This window comes from Myotis nattereri (genome assembly GCF_964212035.1).
Source record: "Myotis nattereri genome assembly, chromosome: 11".
NCBI lineage: Eukaryota > Metazoa > Chordata > Mammalia > Chiroptera > Vespertilionidae > Myotis > Myotis nattereri.
The window spans coordinates 71,575,145-71,596,761 of record NC_138086.1 but is presented as its reverse complement, the minus strand read 5'-3'; the positions used below and the strand labels follow the sequence as shown (position 1 = coordinate 71,596,761).

At 40.4% G+C, this 21,617-nt stretch overlaps 2 protein-coding genes across 2 annotated transcripts in view; one reads left to right on the top strand and one right to left on the bottom strand.

Moving 5' to 3' along the window:
* Positions 1 to 596: 596 nt before the first annotated feature.
* On the bottom strand, positions 597 to 12,677 carry DUS4L (dihydrouridine synthase 4 like; the record flags this gene model as incomplete). The annotated part of the gene is given in 7 exon segments (XM_081101806.1): positions 597 to 1,086; positions 1,786 to 2,012; positions 3,013 to 3,135; positions 4,196 to 4,313; positions 7,398 to 7,519; positions 12,563 to 12,638; positions 12,641 to 12,677. Coding segments are annotated over 7 exon segments (951 nt in total). The 3' UTR covers positions 597 to 838.
* Positions 12,678 to 17,217: 4,540 nt separating this feature from the next.
* Positions 17,218 to 21,617, top strand: part of COG5 (component of oligomeric golgi complex 5) — a 196,686-nt gene continuing 192,286 nt past the window's right edge. Inside the window, exon 1 of the mRNA XM_081101799.1 lies at positions 17,218 to 17,705. Coding sequence (XP_080957925.1) covers positions 17,612 to 17,705 — 94 coding nt within the window. The 5' untranslated portion in view covers positions 17,218 to 17,611. The remainder of the gene's footprint in view (positions 17,706 to 21,617) is intronic.

Sequence of the window (21,617 nt, the reverse complement as noted above, 5' to 3'; positions counted from 1 at the left end):
TGCCGACTTCCAGTTTCTAAAGCTGTGGTTTGGGGTTTGGGTGGCAGGCGTCCTTAATGGAGTTTTCTGATGGCGCTTCCTGGGGCCCGGGGGGAGGAAAGGGCGCGGAGGGGAGGACTCCATAGGGGGGGTGCAAGTTCTGCGGACGCGTTTGAAACGGACTCCTTTTAAACGGACTCCTTTTCTGTTCAGGCCCTTTCAGGATAGAACCGGTTTCACTGTCCGGAAATAACCTGTAGTTAAATAGAAGGGTCGGGATTGGGTAGCTGAGCAACATTTTGTTCTGAGACTGCGGAATAGTACAGCGAAGACCTACTGTTTTACTGCGCTTGTCCACGGGCTGGGGAGAGGCAAGCAACTTTAGGGTGCTTGCAGACCGACAGGAAAGGGAAACAATGTAGGCATGGGCATTTTCTTCCTATGACCATTTCCCAGGGTTACATTATACTTGTATTTTAAAATGTTATGTATTATCATTTTTAAATTTTTCAGTTACAGTTGATACACAATATTGTATTAGTTTCCAGTGTACACCCATAATTAGACATTAAATAAGTGACCATACATATAAATTCAGTAAGTACACTTTGATTTTTCAATTTGAACTTTTAATCTAAGCCCTGAATGCATTCTATACAGAATGTCTTGTTCCTTTTCATTTTACAGAGGTTGGCATTTGTTTTGTCATTTCTCTGCACTTTTCCTTATTAGAAACATACTTCATGTTGACTTACAGAGACTGAGTCATACTTTTAGTATTAAAATAAAAAAATTTATTTAAAAATGTTAAAAACACAATTCCTTTAAAGTACATATTAAAACAATTTAGGAAGTCCAATCACATCCCATAATGGTCCGTAAGGTAATCTAAGACTGCTGATGTGCTTGACAAAGCATTAAATACTCTTTTTTCTTGCCTTGAAGTTATCTTTTCCATCATGTACATTAAATGTTGATGGAAACACATATACGGAGTTCCAAGTTCAAGAGCAAGGTCAACCCAATCCCAGATACATTTCAGGGGGGTTTCCTCATATCCAGCAAACATGGCTGGGTTTGCTAAGAGTCCTCTTGCAACCATCACACCTGCAAATTAAAGCATAGAACATTTATCCACATATTAAGAACTCATAGTTACAAGGTCACACTCAAACAGAGAATATTAAAAAATAAAGTATATTACAAGGTTTCACAATACCCTGATATTAGTCTGTATAATTTAATTATAATACAATTTTTTAAAGTTTCTATAAGTTTAAAGGTAGTTACAGATATTTTTTATTTTATTAAGACTTCTACATTAAGCAATTAATCTTTAGGCTTTCTGTTAAGGGTAAATCCAAATTGTCATAAATTGGGCTTGCTTGAAGTTAAGTTTTATCTGCATTCTCCCACCTTGCAGTAGGTATCACAGGGTTTGGTCTGCCAGTAATTTAAGGGGATAATGAAACTGCATAGAAGGCTGGGGTTCTTTTGGTTCCTTTGACTACTCTTGTGTTCATTCACTCTCAGTTCTAGTCTAGGTGTTCTATTTTACTAATAGGCTATTTGTAAGATTCTTAACTAGTCTTTCACTGGATATGATGGTGGCAGTAACAAGAATGACTTTACCTCAACTAATCTACTGTTTCTAAGCATCATTTTAATGAATTGCTTAGCTTTAACCAACACAAGAGAAAAATATAGTTCCAATTTAAAGAAAAATAATGAAAACATTAACATTATTCTCTCACCCCCACTTTTTTTGCTAGTTAAAAGACAAAAATTCAAGTACTTCTTTCTTACCATCTGTCCCAGTAATATGGCACACTTTTTCTGCTTCTTTTAAGCTTCTGATGTCTCCATTAGCAATAACAGGTATAGACATATTTTCCTTAATTATTTTAATGGCTTCATAGTGAACTGGCTGATGTCTTTCTTCAACAGTTCTTCCATGGACTGTAATCCAGGAAACTCCCGTTGCTTCAGCCTTTCGACAAAGATCCACAGTTCTTGCAAGGTCATCATGGATCCTATAATTTCAAAATTATAGCCATCTTTTTATAGCACAAATCAAAGCTAAAATTAATAACTAAATAATATTTCATATAAAACATTATGTAATTTTTCTACATCATATTATCACTATACGCCACTATCAGTAAGGGTATTTTTTTGCTCAGGGATCAGTTCCAATTTAAGATTTCAAATGTAGCTATTTCACTATTGGCAACAATAAGATGACAAGTTTTATCTTACCTAGCGCTCCTCCCCTTTGGCTTTCGAAACTGAAAATGTCAGCCAAATACTACACACATGAATTGAAAGATGCTATCCTAATATTTGCTTGTGTATGCCTATTCCTCAAGTGGGAGAATATAATACTCATTTATCTTAAAATATGTTTTTAACCTATCACCAAAAAACTGATTCCTGGTTTATTTTATTTTCATTTTGAAATTTTAGTGCAAATACCATTCCTATTTTCTACTCTTGGTACCAGGATTGTATCTTAGCATTAGTTAAGTAGTCCATAGAAAAAGTTAAAGGTTTCTTTTTGAGGAAATTTTTAAATTTTTTTTACAAAATTGATTTCAAAAAAAGGGAGAGAGAGATAGAAACATTGATGAGAGAGAAACATCAATCAGCTTGCCTCCTGCATGCCCCACACCGGGGATCAAGCCTGAAACCTGAGCAAGTCCCTGACCAGGAACTTAACTGGTGACCTCCTGGTGCATGCGATGGCGCTCAACCAACTGAGCCACACTGGCCAGGCTTGGATAAAAGTTTTTAATAATAAACGGATGTTTTCATTTCTGTTAAACAATACAAAGAGGAAGTTGCTCTGGATTATATATATATTTATATAAAAAAATACTGTATATATCCATTTACTAAATATCTTGTTTCAACATTTCTATACACCACCTACAAGTTAAGGATAGAAAGACAACCCTGCAGCCCCAAACAGAAGGAATATTCTTTTATTTCCTAAGTAAAGAACTATCTGTCAACAGATTAAAATATTTTTACCTTATTTTAATAGATACTGAAAATCTGGGATTTTCCACTTGATTTCTTACTTGTTTCACCATATCTTGAACAAGCTCTGGCTTATTTATTAAGCAAGCTCCATAACCGTCAGCCATTGCCCATCTTTATGAAGCAAACACAACAACACATAAACTGTAGTTGAAAAAGAAGATACATTTCTAAAGGCACTGTAAGTGCATCTACTATTTCTCTATCTAGCAATCTTGAATGGAATCAGATTTTTACAATTCATAGACCCAACATTTCTAAGTGGACCAATTTAAGATGAGGAAAACAGGTTCCCAGATCAAAAAGTACTTAGGAAATGGTTTTCATTGGCAAGTCAGAAAATTAAATTACTATCCATTCAACCAAAACAGATTTAAGTACTTGTAATTAATTTCAATTATTTCAGATTTTTTAAATTCCAAATTTGATGTTTATTATACATAAGAGGTTTTATGAGTCTTAATAGTAGAGAGATGTTTGGCTTATAGCATTCCAACACCACTAAATAGCTTACTTAACTCTCCTAATGAGCATACAAATATGTCTAATCTGATTTGGATTATGCTGTATTTAAAACCTTGATTTTATTATTTGGACACATTTTGAATTATTGTCAGATAATCTAGTACAGTGTCAGAAACATAGGGATATTGTCAAATTAAGTACATCCTACAAATACACAGTTATTTAGAACCAACCAAATAATTGTGGTATAGGGGAAAGAAAGGTAATTATAAGAAGGTATTCTTATAAAGAAAATTAATTAGGAGAAAATAAGTGGTAAGCTCCCAAATTATAGAACCATAGTTTCTAGAGCACATATGTCTGACATGACAGTAAAAATACATATTAGAATTTGCTATAAACATCAGTATCTCATATAACTACTTATGGATGAGGTTCAAGGCAGATCCATACTTTAAAAAATTCTAGGGGTGAGGTAAGATAAAACAGCTGTGAAGGGTCTATACATTGTTTTAGCCATCAGAAAATATCTCTGTGTGTATGTTCCTAAATAATCTTTCCTTATTTTTTCTTCTTAGTTAGAGCCCAAGTGCTTTAACTCTATTTTCTTTACTTTTTAGTTATTGGAAAACTAGAAAGATAGTTTACCATGTTCACATAGTTTTTTCTAATCTTTTTGAAAATTCTTCCAACTTCTTTTGAGCTTTACCTCTGAGGGCAACCACAGTTAATGTCTATTCCATTCGCATAAGGACAGACTATACGAGCAGCATCAGATAAAAGTCTTGCATCATTAGCAGCAAACTGAACAATCAATGGGCAATCACCTGATAAAACAAATAGCTCAACATTAAAATTCACAAAAACACACATACACACATGAGATACCAATATAAAATAACTATTTTTAGCCTAAGAAGTATCTGTCCAAACAAGGGAGCATTAAAATAATTTTAAACATTTTAAATAAAAAGCAATTCACATTTAGCTCAAATTCAAGTGTAAGGTTTGATAAAATGAAAAGTACAATACTGTTGACAAACAGACCCCTTTCCAAAGGTGAGAATTAGTTACTGTATTCCAGAACATTTTTTTTTTTAATACTATACAGCCCCCTTCAGTGCTCACAGCCCAAGGGTAAGGAGGCTGGGCAATGGTTTGAGGCTGCAACTTCCTCTGGCATGGGTCCACTATGAGAGGCCCACAGACAAGGGCCCCCCATAAATCATGACCATGCATTTATTCCAGAACAATTTTATGTGTACCTGTAAATTTTTAACCAATGTGAACATTCTATGTACATTGCTACAATGCTTTTTTTTTTTAACCTGATGTGTCTGGGAGCTGTACTTAGACTTATTTTCTTTTCAGTGGCATATTCCACTGTATACAGACAAACCACATAGTGTACTTCTAGATTGTTTTTTGTTTGTGGCTATTGCAAAAAATGTGATGAGGATACTCTCACATGCTTTTGTGAGTACATTCAGAGGGTAAATTCCTAGGTGTGTAACTTTTGGACAAGCATCTAACATTTGATAGACATTACAAAAATTTCTTTCAAAACAATTTACCAACTGTGGGGACCCTCTTCAGACGCTCAAGGTCAATTAGAGTGTGGAGGGCCTATTCAGAGTACACCGGATGTTCAAGGCCATTCTGAGTGTGGGAATCTTAATCAAGTATTCAAGGCTAAGATGCTATACACAGGTGCAGGAGCAAGGCCACAGTAATCTGTATGTACACTGCACAAGTGTGCCCTTCTATGACCCAAAAGACTGAGGTCACTATTTGGCAAGAAGCTTCTTTTGTGTAAATAGTATAAAATGTTAATGACCAGCAGGCAGCATGTGGCTGCTCAGATAATGGCTGAAGGTACAGAGGCTGCTGCTGCTGTGTGGGAAAGATGTACTGTTACCTAGCTGGGGCACGGCTACTGTATGGGACTTTGCTTTGAAGAACTGTGTTGTTTAGTGGCTCCTTGTTAGCAATGGCTACTTAACCACTGGCTCCCACAATAAAGACTCTCTTATATACCCACAACTTCTCATGGCTTCTCTGTCATTGAATACCTGGCGTTCAAGGAGGTCCAGCCCCTGGCAGAGGGACCCAACAGTTGGCCTAGTGGAGCAGAATGAAGGAATTGAGCTCCAAAACCAACATAGATACATACCAATATGGATTAAATTCTTGTTTTCTTATAACTTATCCTATGTTGTATATCCAATAGTGTATATTTTTCTTTCTGGGCTTTCCATATTCTTTGTACATTTTTATATGCACAATTTTTCTTTTAGTTATTCCTTTTCATTATTAAATTTTTTATAAAACAATGAAATTAGCTCTAGCATAAATATAAAATATCATAAACATTTTCCCAATTTTAGTTTGAGTATATTTGTGCTATTTTCTTACATATGAAAGTTTAAATTTTAATACAGCCAAATACATCAGAACTTTCCTAGGTTTTAAAGGACAATTTTTTTTTTCATCTTTGGGTTAGTGTTAAAACTCTGGATAGATGTATTTTAACTTTTCTAAAGACTTTTTGAGGACTACCTGTTTGAGATTTACTGGGTGTTTGCCAAAAATGCAGATTTCTGGGTATCACCCTAGTTCAGGGGTGGGCAAACTTTTTGACTCAAGGGCCACAATGGGTTCTTAAACTGGACCGGAGGGCCGGAACAAAAGCATGGATGGAGTGTTTGTGTGAACTAATATAAATTCAAAGTAAACATCATTACATCAAAGGGTACGGTCTTTTTTTTTTTTTTAGTTTTATTCATTTCAAACGGGCCGGATCCGGCTCGCGGGCCGTAGTTTGCCCATGGCTGCCCTAGTTCCACTAATTTACAGTATTATCCTGGGATCAGAAAATTTGCCTTTTCCTGAGGATGTAGGGTGCTTTCCCCTTTGTAACTCAAGAGAGTTATAGAATTTCAGTTTAACATTTTCTTATGGTTCTAATATATTTTCAACACTGCACTAGAAACTGAGGATACGAATCAGTAAGAAACAGTTCCAGGTCTCAGGGAGCCCACAGTCCAGGAGGAGACATAGGTATTCAAAGAGGAAAGTATAACACAGTAGGATTCAGTGCAACACTTAAAGACTGTGCTTCAAAGAAATAATACGAGTGGAGGGTGATTAGGAAAGTACCTTAGCCACGAAATTCCAGAGCTAGATTAAGAAGCATAAACTGTTGTTTGCCAGAGAAATAGGGATATACGGGATAGGCATGGCTGAGAAGGAGATTCTAGGTAGAGAAGTGTGAGAGAATAGAGCATGGGCCTTAAAATAACTTAAGTAATAAAGGCAGTGGGCTCTGGAGAAAAACTAATGGAAGATAAAGAAAGCTGAGGATGTATTCAGAGGCTAGATCATGAAGAATGTTACATATTATTCACAGGCTCTAGAATTTTACTCTTTGGGCCAGTGGTTCTCAATGTTTAGCAAGCTTAGAATCATCCGGAAGGCTTAGAGTTTCTGATTCAGTAGGCCTGGAGTGGAGGCAGTGAATTTTCATTTCTAACAAGTTTCCAGATGCAGCTTGTCTTGCTGGTCTGGGGAATCACACTCTGAGAATCACTGCTTTAGGCAAAAAGAGGTCTAAGAGAAGTGATCAAGTTTACATTTTAGAAAGGTCGCTTTGGGTTGTTTGGAGGACAGTTTAGATTGGGACAAGAGTGGGGGCGGTGAGAGAGGAATCTAATCTAATAGTCTCGGTGAGAGAATCTGGGCCCTAAGGAAGGCTTAGTGTTTTGTATACCATCCAGTTTGAAGACACTCAGTAAAAATGTATTTTACAAAGACTTATTAAAAAATCTTAAATACTAAAAGATTCAAAAATAAAATCTCTGAATTGGGATTTTTAAGTTTTACCAAGTCAACAAACTCTGAATTTCACATACCTTGGTTTGTGGTAAATTCACTGTCTCTGGCTTTTTCAGATCTGACAAAATCAGCAGCCACTATCATTGGTGTGTAGCACAGATCACAATTGTACTTTCTTACTAGTGTTCTAAAAGCTAACCTGTAAAGGGATAAAACTGTAATTAGACGTTTAGAAATCACCCCAATCATATGTACTCCCAAGTTCCATTTAGTTAACTATTAAATATTTATTAGAGGAAAGGTCTATGTATTGGAAGATGGAGATGTACTTTCCCCTGTACTTCCTGCTTAGTATAACTAAAAACCCTGGATTTTATATATATAAAAAAAAAAAGAAAAAAAGAAAATTTCTCAAAGGTGAAGAGAAGAAAACAGACAGGCTAGTGACCTCAGGACCTGAGGAATAACAATGGTGAGTTTCTTGGGTTTTCTTTTTACCTCAAATATCCCAGACTTGGAGCTGAAGAAGCTGGCAACTTGGAAATACCAACATATGCAAACAAAAGAGCCTCAACAAGTCTGCTCTCCCTAGCCGAACAGCCAGGAAACTGTACACAATAGCAGCTCAACTCCAGCCAAACACCAAGAACAAACAACTGTGGTTTCCCCTCCACAAAGGCTGAGTGGGGAGCCTAGGTTTCTACCTTTCCAAGGCTGTGACAAGGTTCTCCAACACCCCGCCAAGGCAGTATCAGAAAAGGCCAGGTAGGTAGCTGGGACTTGAATCCTTGCTGGCAAGTAACAAGGTGCCTTCAGTGGTATCAGTGGGGACCTTATGGGGAGTCTAGACTTCCTCCTCCCTCCCCACAGGGAGTAGTATCAGAGCATGCTTAGAGCAGAACCAGGACTTTCCTCACTGCCCAGGAGCTACCAGGTCACCCACTCCATGCGCACCTGGAACTCTCCCCGCTGCTCAGCAGTAATGAGGAGCCCTTTGCCCTCAGCGTGTCTAAGGAGACCAAATGGGGAACCCGGACTTCTACCTCCACCTGATTGTAATGAGGTGGTGCCTCATCTTTCCCCTGCTGTAGTGGTGTCAGAAAAACAACAGTTAAAACAGAAGGTTCAATACTCAGAATCAATGTAAACTACCACTTAATAGGCTAAAGAAAAAAAATCATGATATTAATCAGTGCAGAGAAAGCATTTGACAAAATAATACTCATTCATAAAAAGAACTCTCAGTAAAATAGGAGATCTTTCTCAGCTTGATAAAGAGCACCCACAAAAAGTCCTACAGCTAACATTATACTAACAGGCAAAAGATAGATTACTTTCCCCCTAGATTAAGAACAAGGCAAAGATGTCTGCTTTCATCATTCTTATTCAACACAGTGCTGGAACTTCGAGTCACTGTAAGAAGACATGGTCAAAGGCATATGATAGAAAGGAAGAAAGAAAACTGTCCCTATTTGCAGATGACATAATTGTTTACATAGATAATCCCAGAGAATTTATCAAAAAACGCTCCTAGAACAAAAAGTGAGTTCAAGTTACAGGATATAAGATTAACATACGAAATCAATTTTATATCTATATACAAACAATTAACACATGAACACCAAAATTAAAAGTATAATACTATTTACAATCACTCAAAAAGAGAGAAATAAATGGGTGTAAATCTAACAAGACACATACAGAACTCATATGCTGAAAACTACACAAAAGTGATGAAAGAAATAAAATAAGATCTAAGTAAATTTTGACATATTGTGTTCATGAGTTGGGTGACTTAGCATAGTAAGGAATTCGATTCTCTCAAAGTTGATATGAATATTTAATGTCATTCTTGTGAAAATTCAACTAGATATTTTGTGTATATAGACAACATCATCATAAAATTTACTTAGGACAGCAAATGACCTAGAATAGCTAAACAATTTTGAAAAAGAAAAATAAAGTGGAAGACTCAGTCTACCTGATTTTAAGATTAATTATATATCTAGCTATAGTATGGTATTGTTGGAGGAATAGACACATAGATTAATGGAACAGAACAAAGAATCCAGATAAAGAGCCATACAAACACTCCCAATGAATTTTTGACAAAATGCAAAAGTAATTCAATAGTGGAAAATAGCCTTTTCAATAAATGGTGCTGAAGTAATTAGACATCTACAGTAAAAAAACAAAAACAAAACAAAACAAAATACCTTAACCTAAGCCTCACACTTACAAAAAAATAACTCAAAATTGATCATGGACTTAAGTGTAAAACATAAAGCTATAAGACTTTTAGAGAAAAAAATAGGAGAAAATCTGTAAAATCCAGAGCTACACGAAGATTTCTTACACTTCACACCAAAAGCACAATTTACAGAAGAAAGAAACTGATAAATTAGACTTAATTATTAAAAAAATCTTTTGCTCTGCAAAAGACAGTTCATTAAGAGGATGAAAAGATAAGCTGTATACTGGGAGAAGATATTTGCAAACCATAAATCTGATGAGTAGTATCTAGAATACATAGAGAACTCTCAAAACTCAATAGTAAACAAAAACTCAACAACAAAAGAACAAACAACCTGATTCAAAAATGGGCAAAGGACTTGAAAAAAACATTTCTCCAGAGAAGATACACAAATAGCTAAAAGCACATGAAAAGAAGCTCAACATCGCTACAGAAATACAAATCAAAACCACAGTGGATAGTGCTTTACATCCATTAGGATGGCTATAACAACAAACAAATAAATGCCTTGGTTAGTGTGGCTCACTTGGTTGGGTGTCGTCCCATGCACCAGGAGGTTGAGGGTTCAATTTCGAGTCAAGGGCACATGCCTTGGTTGGGGGTTTGATCCACGGCAGGGCGCGTGAAGGAGGCAGTGATCCATGGTGCACTCTCACATCGATGTTTCTCTCTCATCATCCCCCTCTCCCTTCCTTTCACTCTAAAAATCAATAAACTATTCTAAAAAATAAAACAAAACAAAAGGCAAACAGAAACAAGTGTTGGTGAGGATGTTGAGAAATCAGAACTCTTGTGCATGGCAGACGGGAATGTATAATGGTATAGATGCTATGAAAAACAATAAGGAGTTTTCTCAAAAAACCAAAAATGGAATTATCATATGATGCCACAATTCCACTTCTGGGCATATGCCCAAAATAAATGAAAGCAGGTTCTCAAAGAGATATTTACACATCCATGTTGATAGCAGCATTATTCCCAATAGCCAAAAGATGGAAGCAATCAAGTGGTCACCAATTAATAAATGAATAAACAAAATGTGATATATATGTACAATGAAATGTCAGTCAGCCTTAAAAAGGAAATTCTGATATACTAGAGGTCTGGTGCATGAATTCATGCACCAGTGGGATCCCTCGGGCTGGCCTGCGGGATCAGGCCAAAACCGGTTCTCTGACATTCCTCCAGGGGTCCTGGATTGCGAGAGAGTGCAGGTCAGGCTGAGGGACCCCACCGGTGCATGATCGGGACCAGGGAGGGACACTGGAGGTTGGCCAGCTGGGGAGGGACCACAGGAGGGGTCCAGGGCATGTCTGGCCCGTCTTGCTGAGTCCCCATTGGCCGGACTCCAGCAGCAAGCTAACTTACCAGTCGGAGCGTCTGCCCCCTTGGTGGTCAGTGCATGACATAGCGATCGGTTGAGCGGCCCTAGCATATCATTAGCATATTACGCTTTGATTGGTTGAATGGCCGACTGGACACTTAGCATATTAGGCTTTTATTATATAGGATGCTACAACATGCATGAACCTTGATATTATGCTAAGTGAAATAAGCTAGTCTCAAAAAGACAAATATGGTATGATTCCACTTATATGATATATATAGACTAGTCAAATTCATAAAGGGAGAAAGAATGGTGGTTGCCAGAAGCTGGGGAAACAGTGAATGTGGAATTTATTGTTTAATGGGTACAGAATTTCAGTTTTGTAAGATGAAAAGAGATTGATGTACAACAATGTGAGTTTACTTATTCTGAATTGAACCATACACTTAAAAATGTTTAAAATGACAAATTTTAAGTTTGTATTTTATCACAATTGGAAAATTAAAAATAACAACTCAATAATAAAAAAGTAAACAATCCAATTAGAATATTAGCAAAAGACATAAAGAAACATTTCTTCAATAATGTACAAATGGCAAGTAAGGACATGAACAGATGTTCAATGTCATCAGCCACACAGGAAGTGGAAATCAAAACCACAATGAGATATCACTGCAAACCTCTGAGAATCTACACTAATAAGAGAGAAACATGCAAATTGGTGTCACTACATTACGCCCACCAGCCAATCAGAGAGACTATGCAAATTAACCCAACAAAGATGGCGGTTAATTTGCATACACAGGTGCAGAGTGAAGACTGAAGACTGAAGCCAAGCCTCGCTGTGGCCGCAGCGGAGAAGCCTAGCCTTGAGGCCTGGATTCTCCACTGCAGCCGGACCAAAGGCCCGGGTCCCGGGTGCCGGAGGAAAACCGGTGCCAGCAGCCAGGGGAAGGAAGGCCTATTGCGTGAATCTTCGTGCGACGGGCATCTAGTGGCTAAAATAATAAAACAGTGACATTATGAAAAGTTGGTGAGGAGGAGGAGAAACCAGATCCCTCATACATTGTTGGTGGGAGCATAAAACAATATAGCCACTCTAGGAAAGTTTGGCAGTTTCTTAAAGTAATTAAACATATAACTACCATATGACCCAGCAATTGTAGTCCTGGGGATTTGTCCTAGATAAATAAAAACTTCTGTTCATACAAAAACCTGTGCAGAAACGCTTATATTTATTTACTATCCATTCTATCATTATAGGTAGGAGTTATAAGCACTGTTGTTTTTAAAAAATGTTTTTATTGACAGAGAAAGGGAGAGAGAAACATGGAAAAGAGGGAGCAACATTGGCTGCCTCCTGCATGACTCCTACTGGGGGTCAAGCCCGAAGCCTGAGCATGTGCCCTGACTGGAATCGAACCAGCAACCTCTGGGTGCATGGGAGGACGCTCAACCAACTGAGCAATACCAGCCAGTAGGAGCTTGGAGAGGTTAACTGTTTACTCAGTGCTACACACATATTAGGCAAGTGGTAACACCAGGACTCAAGCCTTGATCATGATCCAAAAGCTAAGTGTTGGAAGATGACATGTGGTGAGGTGGCCTTACCTTTAAAAAGTAAGAGCATAAAAAGGAAATCACCATTTAACAATACTTACTTTGAATATCGAACCATTGGGGCGGAGACTTTTACCAGCTGCCCAGAATGAAACAGTTCTATTGGATCTTTTTTCTTTCTTGACATATTGTGGTTTGTATGCAGTCATTCTTCATGAACACAAATTTGTTTCAAATCTGGAAAAAAAAACACCCCACAGTCAGTTTACATAGAGAAAAGGTACTTTTATTAGATGAATTCCTATCATTCTCACAATTTCAGTTGCCAAGAACACACATTTTTCATCAGGCCAGTGGGCTTCGAAGTCTTTTTAGCTTCTTTTCACAGTATCAAATAGGATATTACAAAATTCTGCCTCTATTTACAAGTCACTGATAGTTTTAGCACTTTGGGAAATTATGATATTTATGTTCTGTACAGCTTATGCTTCTTCATGTCAAACACTAACAGTTTCAAATTCTATACTTAACTCATTATAGTAACATTTTCTGTCCAAATTAATAAATAATCAAGATGTTGAAAACTACAAAATCTTTTTTTATGATATATCAGGTTATACTTTTTCATGTTATTTTTTAGTTTTTGGCAACGATAAACCAGGAAATTTGATTGAAATAATTCCATTTATCATCAGTGTATGACTGGCACTTTTAAAGTTTTATCCAGGAAAGTTAAATGGCATTAATTGAACAACTTTAAATAGTAGTTAGCATTTCCAAAGATAGACTGGTATGTTTACTATTTATTCTTATTCTCAAATCCTATTCTTTGTACCTGAATCAAAAGGCAAAAGACCCCACCAACTTTTATTATTTTAAAAACTTAAATGTGCTAGTATCTAGTGAAAATTTCAATTATATAAATATATAATTACACAGTAAATCACTTTTATACTGAAAGAGGAACAAATGATTAAATTCAGTAATTCATAGTATTTTATAGTTGCTATACCTAAAATTCTATAATTTCATACTGTTAGCTGCTTTTCATATTTCAATATTTGCCCTTAGGAAGTTTGAAACAGATATGGACCAACTTCAGGAAGGTTAACTTGCTCAACATGAAATTTTTTATTTGGCTAATCCTGAAAGTACTGATGTAACCTAAATATAAACCAATTATTTCAATTTCCTTAGGTAGTATGTAGAGTTGGAATATGAAAAACTAGTTTTACTAATCACTGTTCAATTAGCCTTACTTAAAAATTCAGAGTTATTGGCATCTTATCTTTTTTATAATAAAAATTCATTAGAATGACGTAAGCCACGTATATGAAGTATAAGCAACAAAACAGTAGTTCTTTTCACGAGTTAAACCTGTTTCTTCTCTCTTGCATTTCATATCTTGGTTATGCCATCATCATCCACCCCTACTCACTCAAGTCAGAAACCTAGGGTTCCCTCTACTTCTCCATCTCCTCTAAGGGTGTCAACCAAGTGGTACCTTTAATTAAATCTTGAGCACATCTTCATTATTCCAGTTTCTGTACATACTCATAATCCCCCATCCTGACAGCCTTTTCTGAATCCCAAATAGAGTTGATCTTATTTACCTACTACACCCATTCCTCTGCTATGTTATTATGTGCAATTTACAATTACTTTTCTAGAGTATAACACATATCAGTCTCTTCATGAGTTTTTGAAGGCATGAACATGTATTTACTCATTCAACAAATATTAACTTCCTCCTATATGTTGGAAAGAGATGAAAATACATTTCCTATATCCTTAAAAACATTTTAGACATACACAATAGCTCCAACACACACACACACACACACACACACACACACACACACACACAATTTAACCACTGTGGAAATAACTGTCTAGAGAAGTGAGGGGAGTCAACAATGGAGGAAGGAAAGCTTCAGCTGACACTACATGGGGGATGGGGGGAGTGTCTAGCTACAGACAACAGTATAAAACCAGATGCTGGAAAATGTTTGATGTTTTCAGTGAACCATTAGTAATTTAGTGTTGTCTGAGTTCTAACTGAACTGAAGAGTGAGAGGGCCTAAACTGGTATGGGCCTTATATACCCGTTAAGATTCTTTTTGAGTTTATAATGCAGGGCAGTGATTTCAACCTTTTTCATCTCATGGCACACATGCTCTAATTACTAAAATTCTGCAGCACACCAAAAATACTTATTTTGCCAATCTGACAAAAAAAAAAAATAGGTATAATTTTTAAAGTTGGCTTTTGTGGCTTAAAATATATATTTTTAAAAATATATTTTATTGATTTTTTACAGAGAGGAAGGGAGAGGGATAGAGAGTTAGAAACATCAATGAGAGAGAAACATCGATCAGCTGCCTCCTGCACACCCCCTACCGGGGATGCGCCTGCAACCAAGGTACATGCCCTTGACCGAAATCGAACCCCGGACCCTTGAGTCCGAAGGCCAACGCTCTATCCACTGAGCCAAACCGGTCAGGGCTAAAATATATATTTTTAATTTATTGATTTTAGAGAGGAAAGGTGAGAAATATCTATTTGTTCCGCTTATTTGTGAATTTATTGGTTGATCCTTGTACGTGCCCTGACCAGGGATCAAACCCACAACCTTGGCATATTGGGATGATGCTGTAACCAGGCCAGAGCAGGTATAATTTTGCTTCACTCACACCAGATGGCTATTGTTCTTGGAGAAGAGGTCAGTGCCTCTGACTAAACTGCATGTTTTTTAAATTCTTGCGGTGCAGCTCTGGCCAGTGTAGCTATACTGAAAGGCTGTTGGTTTAATCCCCAGTCAAGGCATATACCTGGATTGTGGGTACCATCCAGTGGAAAAGCCAAGCAAAGAAAAACAAATTTTATATTTCAAAGATAACCCTATTAACATTAAAGATTTTAAATTTTGTGTATTTCAGATAATGAAACCTGAGTCTGAGCACACTGCCCTTGACAATTTGTTTGACCTCTATTCAAAACCATCAAGCCTATCATGATTGAGATCAAACAAATGATATTAGGAAACACCAGAGACAGAGAAAGCAAGTCCTCTTGGGCGTGGCTCAGTTGGTTGAGCTAGTCCCATGCTCCTAGAGTTAGTTCACTGGTTCTATGCAGGTCAGGGCACAGGCCTGGGTTGCGGTCTCCATCCCCAGGAGGTAGCCGATCAATGTTTCTCTCCCTTCCTCTCTCTAATATCAATAAAAACATAGTTTTAAAAAAGAGAGGAAACACAATGCGGTATACTATGAGACTTGCTCACCTGAGCTGTTTAAGTATTAAATGCATTTAGATTTATAAAGTACTTAGAAAAGTGTTTAGCACAGTGTAATTACTATTATTGCAACTTCTTGAAATACTCTTAGCAAAAGCAAGAGAACCACCTAACTCTGATTCGGGGGGCAAAAATAGTTCCCTGTGTGTATATAAAGTTGTATTACATTTTCTTTTTATAAAGAAACTAGAGGCCTGGTGTACGAATTTGTGCGCGGGTGGGGTCTGGCTGGCCAGAAGTAGGGGGCCACAGGCGGTTGGCCTGTGGGCCCTGCCCCTAGTGGAACTCTCTGTCAAACTCCCAGTTGACGGGACAATTTGCATATTAGCCTTTTATTATATAGGAGGATGTTTAAATTAACCTTCTTACATACGTGATTGCTCTGTTAATTTATCAGCATTTATCTTGGGAGAAATCTAGGTGAATAACTAATGCAGATGTAGCAGTGGAGAAGATGAGAACTTGATTTAAAAAATATATATTTTTAATGATTTCAGAGAGGAAGGGAGAGGGAGAGAGCGATAGAAGCATCAATGATGATTGAGAACCACCGATTGGGTGCCTCCGGCATGCCCCCCAATTGTGATTTAGCCCTCAACCCGGGCATGTGCCCCTGACCAGAATCGAACCCAGGACCCTTCAGTCCGCAGGCCCACGCTCCATCCACGACGCTCCAAACCTTCCAGGGCAAGAGAACTAACTGGATTTTACAGCTTCAGCACTGTTGGTTGAGATACGGAAAGCCCATCCGTTTGTAATATGATCAAGTTTGGCATCGCTCAAAGCACGTGGCTGAAACTGAGCGGAAGCAGAAAAGCAGGTCTGACCTCCAGGGCGAGAGGACAGAGACCGAGTGCACTTGTTCTTTCCTGGTTCGGTCCTCCTTCTGTACCGACTCCCGGCTCTCCCTAATTCCCACTACCCACCCCGGCAGCGGGCCTTCCCGGCCTTTCCCGTCTGCCTTAGCTCAGGGCTAAGAATCCGGGCGTGGGACAGAGAAAGCTGGGTAACTAACCTCTAGCTCCCGCCAGCTGTGCCCGGAGAAAGCCGGCAGGGCTCCGCCAGCTGTGCCCGGAGAAAGCCGGCAGGGCTCCGCCAGCTGTGCCCGGAGAAAGCCGGCAGGGCTCCCGCCAGCTGTGCCCGGAGAAAGCCGGCAGGGCTCCGCCAGCTGTGCCCGGAGAAAGCCGGCAGGGCTCCGCCAGCTGTGCCCGGAGAAAGCCGGCAGGGCTCCCGCCAGCTGTGCCCGGAGAAAGCCGGCAGGGCTCCGCCAGCTGTGCCCGGAGAAAGCCGGCAGGGCTCCCGCCAGCTGTGCCCGGAGAAAGCCGGCAGGGCTCCGCCAGCTGTGCCCGGAGAAAGCCGGCAGGGCTCCCGCCAGCTGTGCCCGGAGAAAGCCGGCAGGGCTCCCGCCAGCTGTGCCCGGAGAAAGCCGGCAGGGCTCCGCCAGCTGTGCCCGGAGAAAGCCGGCAGGGCTCCCGCCAGCTGTGCCCGGGGAAAGCCGGCAGGGCTCCCACAAACCCCCGCTGTCCTCTGCGGCCTCCGAGGGGCCCTCGTTCTGAGGTTAAATACTTGCTTTAGCGATAAGCGCTGCGGCCACGTCCCGGCGCCCACCTTCTCTGCGGCCCGGGAACCACACCAGCCCTCGCGGGCGGCGCTGTCCGCGGGCTCCGGGCTCCGGCTTCCCGGCTGCGCTGGGACCCGCAGGCTCTGGGACAGGACCCGTCCAGCTGCGGCCGATGAAGCCAACTCAACCCGCAGGTCCGGAGCCGTGGGCGGGACGGAGAGGGTGGCGCCGGGAGTGGGCGTCACCACTGGGGCTGGCAGGCCCCGTGACGTCATCACCGCGGGACCTGACAACATGGACGCTGAGGACGGCGGCGGCGCTGGGGCCGGACACGGAGCGCTGGGCTCTCGGGCGGCGGCAGCGACTGTCCGGGAGCTTCTGCAGGACGGTAAGGAGGCCGGGGGGCGGGTCGTGGGGCGGAGGGGCTGCCCTGCTCCGCAGCGGGCCCCGGGGGGTGCCTAACCCGTGGCTCTGCGGAAAGTTTTCCGGCCTCGACGGGACCACTCCCCTCCGCCCGGCCCCCGGCGCCCGGGTGCTGGCCTTGCCAGCTGGTGCCCTGGGACATCTGGCTTCTAGCAGCTCCACCCTCGCCGCGCCCGGGGCTTCCCTGAAGTCCTGGGACCCGGGACGGGGACTCGCGTTGGCCGCCGCTGGCCGGGGCCGCGGGTCTTGGCCGAAGGGTGAAGCGTCTCATCCCGTGAAAAGTGTCGGACGAGAGCAGATGGCAGGCGCCTGAGAAAGAGGGACTTACTTGTAAGGACGTCCCCTCTGTTACAGTCTGGGGCCGCACAGGTGGCATATCCTGCAGGCTCGCTTGTTTCCTTAAAGGCGTTTATCCACAGCCGTGGGAGAGGGTCTGGAGCATTCGTCCAGGCTGGGATGAACGATAGGAATTGAATGCAATAGTCAGGCTTATTGGCAGTTTTGGATAGAAATTGCTAGATATTAGAAGATAAGCTCAACAAAATACATTTGAGTAGCACGTTAAGTTGTATTAAGTCAACATGCCTCACATCTCTTATTCTTCAGAATAAAGTTCAGCTTCCTAAGACCCTTTTAGTCTGTTCTTCATTTTCTTCCTGAATTGTCGTCACATTCGACCATGTATTAAGATAATTTGATAATTTAATCTTTTCTATCTCATGGTGAAACCACTATTTGTATTCCACAGTGTTTGTTAATAGCATCACCTTGCATATAGTAGGTGCAGAATTGAACATCACAGCAAGAATCATATGCAAACATCTGGAGACCATAGTAGATTATAAATGAAAGTTCTGTGGATGAAAAAGGGGCCACATACTAAACCTGACAAGCTCAGGGAAGGCCTGCCTGATAAGCCATACAAACTCAGAGACCTAAAGTAACACATAGGATGGTCTGCAATGAAAACTTACTAACTGAAAACGAATTGGGATGGTTAGTCATGTCCTAGGCTGGTGTCTTTCTTGACAAAGCTCAGTCTTTAACTGAGCCTGTCTACTGTCTTGTTGCATCTCCAATAACATATCATTGGAATGTCAGAGTAACTCCCTTTTGCCATACCCTTCAGGGCACAATCTCCCACCAGAACACCGGACCACAGAACCCCCTCATTGTTATTTTGTTCTCCCACATGCCATCTCTATTTGCTGTGTTACTTGTTAACTATCCAGTATCCACCAATGTAAAAGTGTGCCGAGCCAGAGGGCAGCGGATGGATGAAGAAAAGACAAAGAGAATAAGCTGGGTCTAGCTAGGTGGATCTTCCTGTGCCTGGCTGAGGCCACGGGGAGAGATCCAGACAGCAAGCTGAGCCTTTATTTTATAGCCAGAGGTAAACAAGGTAGTGGTCACCATAGTTACAATGTTCTTGTGAGTTTCACTCCTTTTGTTAGCACTTGCTGCATCTCCCTCAGCCCATTAGCTACCCAGGTAAGATCTAGGGCAGCCGTGGGCAAACTACGGCCGTTTGAAATGAATAAAACTAAAAAAAAAAAAAAAAAAAAAAAAAAAGACCGTACCCTTTTATGTAATGATGTTTACTTTGAATTTATATTAGTTCACACAAACACTCCATCCATGCTTTTGTTCCGGCCCTCCGGTCCAGTTTAAGAACCCATTGTGGCCCTTGAGTCAAAAGTTTGCCCACCCCTGATCTAGGGAGCAGTTATAAGGTCAAGCCTAATTATGCTAAAAGGACTGGGCCCTCTAAGCTGGGACTTGTTTGTGGCTTTGCCAACAGGCTTAACCATATAGCCGCTCCCTGCATAAAAGAAGTATTTGTCTTTTCATTTTATTCTTTATCCAATCTTAGAGATTTCCTAGCTTTGCTTTCTTCCGCCTCCCTAATCTACCACCAATGGATTTCACGTAACCCCTTACGTCTTCTCTGGAACGTTTTCTCAAATCCATTGAGATTTTGCTTCCTGGCAGTTGTCATCAGTTTGGCTCAAACACATGAAAATTCTTACAGGATTTGGGTGTTTCTTACATCTGACAGTTCTGAATTGTTTTCTCTGACTGTTGTATATGTTATTATTGCCCTCGATTACTTGGCTTATTTTTATTGATTTCAGAGAGGAAAGGAGAGTGAGAGAGAGATAGAAACATCAATGATGAGAGAGAATCATTGATGGGCTGCCTCCTGCATGCCCCCTACCGGGGATGGAGCCCCAAAATCAGACAAGTGCCCTTGACCGGAATCAAACCCAGATCCTTCAGCCCACAGGCCTATGCTCTGTCCCCTGAGCCAAACCAGCTAGAGCAATTACTTGGCTTCTCATAACATACATACTTTTGTCAAAACTTAACTAATGGTTTTGTTTTCCTTTTTAAAAAAAATATGTTTTTATTGATTTTTAGAAAGAGGAAAGGAGAGTGAAAGAGAGAAACATCCATGTAAGAGAAAAAACATGGATTGGTTGCCTGTCACACACACCCCGACAGAAGATGGAACCCATAGCCTGGGCATATGCCCTGGACCAGGAATCCAACTGGTGACCCTTTGGTGCACAGAATGATGCCCAACCTACTGAGCCACACCAGCCAACGCTAATGGTGGTGTTTTCTGAACTAGATTTTGTTAGATTCTGTAGGTTAGATTCTGTCTAATGTATCTTAATTTAAATTCAGTTGAGTGAAATTTTGAGTTCCTGATATATGGGCAGTTCCCACCCTCAAGTAGCTCACCATTTTAGTAGGGGAAATAGTCTTATAGAGCTATAAAGACAGCCACTGTAATAGGGTTGTAAGGGTAATAGTAAATTGTGTGCAAAGTAAAACATTAATATGTACAAAGGAGGATGATAATGGGGAGTGGTTAGGGGAGTGTCAGGAAAGTCTAGATAGAGTTGTTAAGTGTAAATAGAACTCCCCAGAAGAAGTGGAAGAAACAACACATGTCAGACATAGGTATATATTTCAGTAGGATGCATTCCAGAAACTGTAATCAGTTTTGGGAGGTTAAATATTACTTAATTATGCCTTTTATATTTTCCTGTTTAGTTCTCTTACCCATCTTCCATAGTGGTTATTTAAATCTTCTTTACTCTATTCAAACCTACCCCTTGAAACTTAACAAATGACTTTTAACTTCCCTTTTAAAAAAAAAAAAAAAAGAAGCCCTGTTTGGGTCAGTCATTTGGTTGGAGGAGCATCCGATACACCAAAAGGTGCAGGTTCGTTTCCTGGTTAGAGCACATACCTAGGTTGGGGCTTGTACAGGAGATAACCGATCCGTGCTTCTCTCTCACATTTCTCTCTCTCTCTCTCTCTCTCTCTCTCTCTCTCTCTCTCTCTCTCTCTCTCTCTCTTTCTCTCAACATATCCTCGGGTGAGTTTAAAAACAAAAAAAGGGAGAGTGAGAAGGAATCTACCAGATGGGAGCTTTCTCCACTTCTTGCCATCAAACCTATAAGCTAAACCTGAACCTGCAGCCATCTTTTCTTCCCTTTCCTCTCATACTTTCAATTACAACAGAAGTGAAGTCTCTCCTCCTAAGGACTGCCCTCCCCTTGCGCTCTAGATTTCCTTTTTGTCTGCTCAAGGACCCAGTCACCCTCCTGCTATGCCTTTGAAATCGCTTTTCCCAGGTCTCTAATGACTCCCTTGTAGATAAATCAAATGGACACAGTGTTATTTATAGTAGCTAAGATCTGGAAGTAGCCCAAATACCCATTAATAGATGAGTGGATAAAAAAGCTGTGGTCGCCCTGGCTGGTATGGTTCAGTTGGTTGGGCATGGTCCCGTGCACCGAAAAGTTGCTGGTTCGATTCCCTGTCAGGGCACATGCCCAGGTTGTGGGTTCAATCCCTGGTT